The sequence below is a fragment of the Brachyistius frenatus genome, unplaced genomic scaffold (assembly GCF_029030835.1).
Source record: "Brachyistius frenatus isolate BFR_SWC_R1_liver_20210118 unplaced genomic scaffold, ASM2903083v1 Contig_5, whole genome shotgun sequence".
Taxonomy (NCBI): Eukaryota; Metazoa; Chordata; class Actinopteri; family Embiotocidae; genus Brachyistius; species Brachyistius frenatus.
Window position 1 is genome coordinate 2,322,650 of NW_027210604.1, and position 10,575 is coordinate 2,333,224.

The 10,575-nt window shown below is 43.8% G+C and overlaps 2 protein-coding genes across 2 annotated transcripts; both read right to left on the reverse strand.

Moving 5' to 3' along the window:
* Positions 1–368: 368 nt before the first annotated feature.
* On the reverse strand, positions 369–827 carry LOC138634852 (macrophage colony-stimulating factor 1 receptor 2-like). Its single transcript, XM_069722043.1, has 3 exons — positions 757–827; positions 560–686; positions 369–473 (listed from the first exon to the last, which is right to left on the reverse strand). Exons 1-3 carry the CDS (start codon positions 807–809, stop codon positions 369–371), a joined length of 285 nt encoding a protein of 94 aa, XP_069578144.1. The 5' UTR covers positions 810–827.
* An 817-nt stretch (positions 828–1,644) lies between these two features.
* LOC138634862 (enteropeptidase-like) lies at positions 1,645–10,177 on the reverse strand. The gene is given in 26 exon segments (XM_069722056.1): positions 1,645–1,772; positions 1,873–1,927; positions 2,203–2,342; positions 2,465–2,560; positions 2,792–2,973; positions 3,117–3,261; positions 3,329–3,424; positions 3,522–3,571; positions 3,779–3,874; positions 3,993–4,116; positions 4,716–4,826; positions 4,905–5,045; positions 5,165–5,290; positions 5,593–5,682; positions 6,243–6,384; positions 6,481–6,643; positions 6,856–6,961; positions 7,051–7,200; positions 7,273–7,410; positions 7,506–7,615; positions 8,483–8,588; positions 8,705–8,820; positions 8,963–9,163; positions 9,599–9,666; positions 9,854–9,978; positions 10,061–10,177. Coding segments are annotated over 26 exon segments (3,117 nt in total). The 5' UTR covers positions 10,173–10,177.
* Positions 10,178–10,575: the final 398 nt, after the last annotated feature.

A 10,575-nucleotide genomic window follows, 5' to 3' on the forward strand; every position in this document is an offset into this window, starting at 1 on the left:
TAAAATCTGACTGAGGTCATTTCCTGAGCAGATTTTGGAACAAATACACACATCACACCAGTTGTTTATTTATTTTTATTATTCTGATATTTTAGACTAAATGTGTCTGAAATGTCCATAAAGTTTTCAGCAGTGTCGACCGTCTTCAGCCACATGAAGCGAACTCGTTCTCACAAGAGAACTTAGACTCATGAAAACCGTGAGAAGCATTCAGTTTGGATGAAAGGATCAGGAGAGCTGGTAGATGTTCTTCATCATTGGCTCCCTCCCCTCTTCATCATCATTATTATCTGCAAGGAGAAGGGCAAGAGATGAAGTCTCGACAGATTTATTACAATTTTATTCAACTGTTTTTTTTGGTAACGGTTTCATAAATTCTCAACTCGTTCTTCTTCTCTTCTCTTCGGTGTTCCTCCTCTAAGCTCCTCCTCCTCCTCTTCTTCTCTGCACTCATCGATGTTCCTGTACGTTGGCTGAGGAGAAGAAGAAGAACTTAAACAATAAAGCAGAAGCCTGTCAGACGACACTGAGGGCTCTGGAACCACAAGGCTGTCCTCACCTGGTCGCTGCGATGTGGCGACCTGTCATTGGTTAAGGGGAGGAGCCTGTTGATGAGCTGACCAATCATTTTGAAGGTTGGTCTGTCAGTGGGCTCCAGATTCCAGCAGAGCGTCATCAGCTGGTACCTGAGAGGACAGGTGAGTGTCACATACAAAATAACTTTATCGACATTTATAAAAATCTCCATCTGCTCACATCTCAACTGGAGCGAAGTCTGGCTGGTCCATGTGGCGGCCATCTTTGATCATCTTGTAGAAGTTGGTGTCCACGGCTGTTAGATGGAAATACAAATACACCTGCTAACGGCGTTTCTCCACCATTACGGACCCGTAACTAGCATTGAGGTTCTTCTCGCTCTTTTTCCTTCTTCTTCTTCTTCCCCCTCAGAGTTTTACGGCAGTTGTTGTCCCTTTAGTTTTAGTTACTGCCCCCCTGTGGTTATATTCCGCTACTGCAATTGCAATTATGTTAGTGGTGAACACAGGAACAACAGACGGATGTGCTAATTAGGTTAGGTAGTTACTTTATTAATCCCGGAGGGGACATTTTTTACTTATTTTTTAATTTTTTATATTTGTTTTGTGATGTGATGTTTTTTTTTTAATTATTTTTTTTATTTTATTTTTTAGTGTTTTGAAAATGTGATTTAAGACTTTAGACACAAGAAAGGTAGACAATGTAAGAAGTTAAATAAAAATAAAAAAAAGTAATAAAACAGAATGATTCTCAAGTTTATTTTTACCAATATAAATTTTATTTATTGTATTAGTGAAAGAATGGATTTGAATAAGAGCATTTGTCGGGGTTTTTTTTGTCATTGCAATAAAAAAAAAAAAACACAATTTCGTACTTTCTTGTCCTCTCCGCTTCATATAAAATCATTTTTTCAATCAATACAACTTGATTTATCTTGGAGACATTTGAAAATTTAACTTTTTAATTTCTACCTTGATGACTTGTTCAGTGTCAGTATGGAAGACAACATGTTCAGGTTTGTCCAGCAATTCATTATTTGATTAACAATTTGTAAATTTAACAGGAGAAGAACTTCAGTGAAAGTTTAAGGCTTAAAGAAAGGCCGTTTCACAAGAAAGGTGATGAAGAGGGGTGGGAGCGTCTGACCCGGGCGATCCAGGAGGTGAAGGCGGCGACTCGGGTGTAGACTCCAGGTTTTTGAGGACGCCCGCAGCCAATCCCAAACGAGGTCACGCCTGTCAGGAACCAATCAGAGTGCAGCATTTGTTTAGACCTCATCTGCTTTTTATCGAGGAATGTTATCTCGCTGCGTATGTCCGTGAGTGCGTAACTGACCAATCGCAGTCCAGTGTCCATTGTCGAGACACATCAGTGGGCCTCCAGAGTCTCCCTGCAAACACCATGTTCAAAATTTATGAAAAAAACAAAAAACAAACACAGATATAGAAACAACAGAGTGCAAACAAAAACCAACAGAAACTTTATCGACCTGCAGCTGACTGACCGATCGGCACTCAGATCAGCATCTGTGTCACACCGGCTGGTTAAACTGTGAATTCTCTGATTAAATCAGCCAAACTAGAGAATCAGTTAAGATTTCTGTCTGGTGATGGATGTGGTCTGTGGAGTCCGAGTGAGTCCAGGTGAGTCCAGGTGAGTCATTACCTTACATGAGTCGACGCCTCCCACAGGGTAGCCGGCACACAGCATGCTGGAGGTGATGTTGTACTTAAGTATCTGACGCTGACACAGAGTCCGACTCACCAGAGGGACCCCGGCCTGCTGGAGAATATCGGGGCGAACACCTGGGAGAGAGAGACAGATGGAGAGGGAGACGGGTGGAGAAGGAAACAGGTGATGTTATTATTCACTGTAAAAAATGAAGCACTTCGTTGTAAATACTTTCTCAGTGTGTTTCATGTCTCACCATCTTCAGCGTCTTGTCCCCAACCGGCGATGTAACATGTTCTTCCTATTGCGAAATTCTGACCTCTAGCTGGTAAACACACAGGCTGGACCCACTCTGAGACACACACACACACACACACACACACACACACACACACACACACACACACACACACACACACACACACACACACACACACACTTGTAAACAATAATAAAAAGTTGACGTGAAAGTTGCAGATTAATATCCAGGACTGAGATGAACATTTTCTCTCTTTAACCCTCAACGTGCATCATCGACCTGCAGCCTGACTGCTCAGGTGTTCATGTTCGCGCTGTTACTGACGGGTGAAGTCGACTGGCTGCTGCAGATGCATCATGGCGATGTCAGCCTGTTGGATCCGTCTGTTGTAGTCTCTGTGGATAATGACGCGATCGATTTCTCGGATCTGAACGCCCGCTTCATTTCTGTTACTTTGGGAGTGAAGACCGAGGACGGCCGTCCAGTGCTGGACGTGGACGTTCATCCTGCAGAGACAGACGCGGACTCACGTCACATCGTTACATCACCGTCAGGTGTGTCGGACGTTCACAGGTCTGTTTGATCTGCGTCATCACAACAGGCCGACATGACGGTTCTGCTTTCACACGCTAACATTGGAGTCTCTCACCCGTAGACACAGTGGGCAGCAGTCAGCAGCCAGTCCTTGCCAACCAGTGAGGCTCCACAAATGGGATTCCCCACCCACTCCAGGGACACCATCCACGGCCACGCCCCCTTCGTTGCATTAGTCCCGCCCACCACTCGGTTACCACCTGCATGTACAAACAAACATGCTGAACTGAACATGATCAAAACACAAAAAAATATTCAGGTAGAAACTGAGAGCAGAATTTCAGTTCTTACGTTGATCACTTGTTCTGTTCTCTGATTGGGGCAGCTCACGCGTGACGTGATTGACGATCCGGACTCCACACGCTGAAACACACACAGAAGATAATTTATTCTTCACATTTAAAAAAAACATCTCGGTTTAACAGTGAATTTAACACTCAGTGTTTATGAGTGTACTCACGCTTGTTGCTGCAGTTCAGTGCAATCACTTCCTCACTTTGACAGGTTTGACTGCAAAACATCACGACCAGTATAAATATCCACAGACATGATCTTTGGTTCTGTTTTCAGTTCCTGTTCTCTTTCTGGTTCTGGTTCTTAGTTGCAGCACACATTTTATTTACATTTCTACTCGTAGTTCTAGTTCTTGTTCTACTTCTAGCTCCAGTTTCTAATTGTGACTCTGTCTGTCATGTTCTTGTTCTGGTTTTTCGGTACCTCACAACGGCTTCTAGGGTTCCGTTGCCGGTGAATGTGATGTTCACAAACGGTGAATCTTGTGGCAGAGCCGGCAGCCGCGATGCTTCCCCGAACCTGCAGGGGAGTCGGAACAAAAAGACAAACAGATCAGTACTCTTTAACTTTCCCTCGTTTTCCACCAGAACCTTCATCCTGTGTCCCAGTCAAGCGAAATCAGACAGGTGAGCGTTACCTGTATCCCAGGTACCGGCAGGTGGGGTTGGACAGGTGGGAGCTCCAGCTGTCGGCACACACAGTCAGCAGAGATGAGGCGAGACGAAACTTGAGGCGTCTGAGACCTTGTACCTGCAACACGACTGACACACCAACATGGTGAAATGTTGTCAGGAGCTGGTTGTTTTTCTGACACCTGAGAGTTTCTGTCCAACACAGAATCCACTTTAAAAATCCTGCTGCTGGTCTGTAAAGCACTGGTGGGTTCATTTTTTATGTACCACCCCGACCAGTCAGGTTGTCTGCTGGTCTCCTTCCTGTTTCCCAGAGTCAGAACTTAACGTGGAGAACCAGCGTTCAGTTTCTATGTTCCACACATCTGGAATAAAATCCCAGAAAGCTGCAGATCTGCTGAGACTCTCAGATCCTTTAAATCAGGACGGAAGACTTTTCTGTTTGCTGCTTTTCACTGAACCAGATTTCAGGATGTCTTAAACTGCACTGTGACTTTTATCCTATTTTTTTAGCTTGATTAATGTTTTAATCTCTGTTCTTAATGTTTTCATTCCTTTGCCTGATGTTTTGATGCTTTTAATGGTTTTATGTGAAGCACTTTGAACAGCAAATGTTTCAAAGAGAAACTCATACAATTGTTGCAGTTCTTGTTTTTGGTGTAAAGAAAACTGTCAATCCAAAATAGAGAGAGAGTAAACAAAATTGTGATCATGAGACGGTGACTCACTACAGTTGGCTTCATCGGAGGCATCGGGACAGTTGACCGTGCCGTCACATTGAGCGTTACCATTGATACAGCTTCCTGTCTTACACTGGAACTGACCGACTGCACACGGAGCTGTTAACAAACCAAATGATCAGTTTGTGTTTTCCACTCGTGTTTGAACACAATCTTAGATTTGAGCTATGAGCTCACCTGGTAACCCCAGTCTGACCCCGGAGGTGAAGTTGGCTTTGAATCCTAGGTCGCGATTTGACTTGTCCGTAAGGAACCACACCGTCATCTGATTGGTTGTTGAGAACAAGTCGTGGGTGGGGCCATTGCTGCTGAGAACAGCTGTCAAAATAACAAATAAAAAACTTTAATACCTGAAGCAGAATAAAGTCTCCGGTTTATTTCAGGTGAGAATGAAGCTGCAGAGAATTATGGGTAAAAAAAAACAAACACCATCTTACCCAGTAAGGTGGAGTTAGGCCCCGCCCCGTCCCGCACCTCTACCACATCATAGGCTAGTTCGGTGTGAAAGTCCAGGAAGTGGAGCTGGATGTTCTGGCCCACGACAGTGTTCAGAATCCACAGACCTGCAGCAGCAGAGCATCATGGGTAATTAACACACAGGTGACAGGTGAGGTTCAAAACAGTAGGTAAACACAACAGACATGTTCAGGTGAAATCAGGGATCAGTGGGTTTGTAAACATAGCTGAACATTTCGAACAGCAGAAATTGTTTCTTGTATAATTACTTTTGGTACATTTATAAGTAAGAAGTATAAGTACAGGTACACAGTGAGTATGAAGTACAGGGAATACAGTGAGTAGGAAGTACAGGTATACAGTGAGTATGAAGTACAGGTAGTATGAATGGGTCAATGGGTGTACTCACACTTGGCATGGTCCCCGTAGTGTTGTGGGTAGTTTGGTGAGCTGAAGGTGGAGTTTGGCTCCCAGAGGTCAAATGGTCCTCCACAATCAGCTGGACCAATCAGAGAACAGAGGGGGCGGAGTCAGAGTGGATTAGAGAGCATTGGCGTGTGCTGGGTTTAGGTTAGGTTAGGTTAGGTTAGGTTAGGTTAGGTTAGGTTAGGTTAGGTTAGGTTAGGTTAGGTTAGGTTAGGTTAGGTTAGGTAGTTACTTTATTAATCCCCGAGGGGATTTTTTTTCGCTACAGCAGCATACAGAAGCAATAAGATAATAATAGAACAATAGAAAAGCAATAAAATAGCAGTAAAATAGCAGTAAAAAATATAAAATATAAAATGCACAGTATATACAGTACAGTATATATATCTATATATATTACATACAAACAACCAAGAAACACAGTCAACAGTGTTATTGTTATGTGATGTATTTTGCCAGAGGTGAGTTATTTACTCAGGTGCACTTTTTTAAATGCTGACAGTAACGTATACAATGCAGAATAAACACGCTGAGAACAGCGTTTTAGAAACGGACAATAACAATTTAAATTCACCTGGAAAAGTGTGCGTGGTTTGTGTATCTCTGGGTATGGGTGTGTGGTTTGTGCCTCACTTGGACCGGGGGCTATGGTTGTCATAGACGGTACATTGATCAGTTCAGGGGGCGCGGGTCCACATGGATCAGAAGTTAACGTGATGTCGTCCAGAGCGATGTCGTTCATCATACCTCCCTTCTTCAGAGCTTCAAACACCACCTGCAAAGGTCAGAAGTCACGTCAATCGATAACTCGTTTATTGAGCTGAGTGATAAAACTGTCTGATCTGTGGACTTCCTGTGCGATGTCACTGACCCTGGACTCTGATGTCAGGTTGAGGGTCACCTGGCCGTAGTTCCAGTTGTCGCCATAGTTACCGTCTCTCTGGAACACGATGGTATCGTTAAGCGATGGCTGCCATGGAGACGACTGCAGAAAAACTCGGAGCTGACGGACGTCGTTTCCGAACATGTGGTACCTGCAGACAAACACGTCGACACGTCTAATCGCTGACTTTTTTTTATTAATTTAGTTTAATGTTATTTACATGCTTATCTTTATGTTTGTTTTAGTTTCCATTGTTTACATATTATGTATTGGTTCATTTTCTTTGTTTTACATTTGAATTTGTTCATTTTCAGTTGACATGTTTATTATTTGTTGTGCATTTGTTTATTATTTTCTATTCACCAGAATCTCAGACACATGGGCCTTGTGGGCGGAGTCAGAGGGAGGCTGTAGATCTTGAAGCTCTTTAGGAATTGGCCGGGACTGATCGGAGTGACGATGTAGAAACCTGACAGGGTTTGATACCAACTGATCAATGAGGTTTTACGACCGAATCATCAGAATTATCAGAATAAAAACACAACCGATTAAACTCACCCGAGCTGTTACCCAACGTGTGGTCGACGCTTGGGCCGGTTGACGGAGGAAAGGTGGGGCCGCTGATTCGACTCCAGTGGCCCCCAGTCCAGTCATAGTCTCTCCAGAAACACATGCCTTGCTCAAAGGTGCAGGTCAGCTTCTCCTCGTCTGAACACAGAGAACCGTCAGTCACAGGAAACGCTCGAAGGCAGCTTCTTACAGTGCTTAGTCCCGACTTACCAGACAGGCTGGAGATGTTGGCGGCGCTGTAGGTGGCCGTGAACCCTGACAGGCTGTTGATATCATACGAGATAAACTCCAAAGTCGATTGGTCGGTAAACAGCCACATGGTCGGAGGGGTGGAGCCTGAGAGCTCAGCTACCAATCACGTAAACATGTCAAATAATCTGTCGTCAGGTTAACGACAACTGCTGATGTGAGTTGAAACTATTATATCGAACTCTGCCGTTCACCTGTGAGCACTTTGTTTGGTCCGACTCCTTCGAAAAGACTCAGGGTGATGAGGTTTAGTTCTGTTTCAAACTGATCGAAGCTGACCTGAACTGAAAGTCCTCGATCGACCCTGGAAACAACACGAATCTGCTCAACGTCCTCCAGAACTTTTAGGTTTATTGGAGATAAAAACACTGAATAACACCAACAAACTTCATCATCGTTCTGCCTGAACACGTTAACTTTAATTGTGAAGGTCTCCCCTGCAGTGTGTTACAGTGTGTGTAACTTTGTGTTACTGTGTGTTACAGTGTGTGTTACAGTGTGTGTTACTGTGTGTTACAGTGTGTTACTGTGTGTTACAGTGCGTGTTACAGTGTGTTACAGTGTGTTACAGTGTGTTACAGTGAGTGTTACAGTGTGTTACTGTGTGTTACAGTGAGTGTTACAGTGAGTGTTACAGTGTGTGTAACTGTGTGTGTTACTGTGTATGTTACAGTATGTGTAACTGTTACAGTGAGTGTTACAGTGTGTTGCTGTGTGTGTTACTGTGTGTTACAGTGAGTGTTACAGTGTGTGTTACAGTGTGTGTTACTGTGTGTTACAGTGTTACAGTGTGTTACAGTGTGTGTTACTGTGTGTGTTACAGTGTGTGTAACTGTGTGTTACAGTGTGTGTTACAGTGTGTGTTACAGTGTGTGTTACAGTGTGTTACAGTGTGTGTTACAGTGTGTGTTACAGTGTGTGTTACTGTGTGTGTTACAGTGTGTTACAGTGTGTGTGTGTGTTACAGTGTGTGTTACTGTGTGTGTTACAGTGTGTGTTACAGTGTGTGTTACTGTGTGTTACAGTGTGTGTTACAGTGTGTGTTACAGTGTGTGTGAGTGTGTTACAGTGTGTGTTACTGTGTGTGTTACAGTGTGTGTTACTGTGTGTGTTACTGTGTGTGTTACAGTGTGTGTTACAGTGTGTGTTACAGTGTGTGTTACAGTCTAACCTGATGATCCAGCGACAGAAGCTGCTGTTGTGGTACATGTCAGACTTCGATGAGCTGAACGAACCGCTCGATCCGCTCAGCACAAACTGTCCGTCACACGCCGTTGCTATGGAGATGAGAGTGATGAGAGAGTCATGGGACGTTTGATCCATTAAAACACCTGAGATCTGCTGTTTGATGCTGCTGACGGAGGAAGCTGCTGATTCAGAGATCATCACTGACCACAGTGAGCAGCGGCTTCATCCGATGCGTCCGGACAGTCGTTGACTCCATCACACAGCCGACTAATGCGGACGCATGTGGTTCCATCGGCACAGAAAGCTTGTTGAGGAGGACATCTTGCTGTACACACGGAGCAGAGATGTTAAAAACAAAGTGACGGAACGTTTTGTGATGGAGCACCTGAACGCGTCTCACCTGCTGTCGGTATGACGCTGGTCAATGCAGCCGTCGCCTCTGCAGAAACAGGAACACCGTGACATCACTAATCGCTGAATGTTCACCTCCTTTGGTGACCTCACTGTGACCTCACACTCACCTCCGATCTGGAGGCTTTTTCTGTCGATCATCAATCCTCCATCCGGGGCCTCCTGAAGCCCCGCCCACAGCTGCTGCTCTACCTCCTTCACATCAACGAGTTGATGAAACCAGAGGTCAAAGCTCACGGCCACACTGCCGTGCCTGAGGACACAGATCAAAAACAAGTATGAGCTCGTTAACTAGACTGTCATCAGATTGATTACTGACACCTACAGTCGTATATTAGAATCACCAGACACACATTATCAGTTTCTAATCAATCATTCAATCATTCAATCAATCAATCAATCAATCAATCAATGAAATTAAGGCAATAAGCAACGGTTTTACAAGAAATTAAACAACCAACTGACAGTCAACCAAGTAATCAGTTGATCTGTAACTATGTGATTGATCAGTGATCGTGTGATTGATGATTGTTAAGTGACCCTGAGAAGACGTATGTTGTGATGAGAACCATCGTGTTTCATCATAAGAATGTGATCGATCAGTCAGGATGTGATTGATTAGTAATGGTTATATTGATCAGTGACAAAGTAATTGATCAGTAATGATGGGACTGATTAGCTCTCTTACCTGAAGTATTGAACCTGACAGGACTTGTAGAGCCGTCGTAGCTCGCTGAGACTGAAGGCTTCAGACACCTGTCGACCAATCAGAGGTCAGAATGGGATCAGGTGTCGATGAACCTGATGAAGCTGATCATAACCGTAGTGACCAAGCTTATACTCTTACTTATTCTGTCCGTCTGAAGCTTAAATCTGTTATTTTTCAAAACAAAAGCTGCTGATGTTTAAAAAAAAAATTCAAAATAAAAGCCATTGATCTCACCAGCGTTTGGACATCATAGGCGAGAGATTTAAACTGCGGACTGCTGGAATTCATCAGTTCTCGGGAGAACACTGCTCCCTTTGTGATCACCATCCGACCTGTCAGCTGCACAGGCTCAACGGCACCTCGGCACACAAAACAACAACATCATCAGCAATAAAAAAAAATGTGTCGTGATTTGATCAGCTGAGTAGAATGTGAGTTTACCATCAGGCTTCAGGCTGATCCATGAAACTACAATCAGCGCGGCACAACAGATGAGAAGAAGTGAAGAAATGACGCTGAGGAAAAACTCCAGAGAAGACATATGCCGCTTCATCCTGACAGCTGCACAGTCAATACATAATCAATCAAAATCAGTGACAGCTAAGCAACAGAATGATGTGTTCTGACACTAAAAGCTTGATCTTCAACTTCCTCCTCAGAGAAAATCTTCAACTTGTTTTGTAGCAGAGCATCACCGTAAAACTCCATAAACCGAGTCACTATTTTAATATGTAAAGTCACTTTATTATCTATATTTCACCTGTATAATAACTGATTAGTTTACCTGTTGCAGACCTCAGATCAGCTGCTGTTTGCTTTCTTCTGTTTGTTTCTCTTGTTCGCTCGATGAACGGCAGGATGAGAACCTGTTGTTTTCAGCATCGAAAGCAAAGTGAGCATCCGACCTCTTATACTCTGAAGCTGGTCAAGATTACATGCAGTAATGGATAGAAATG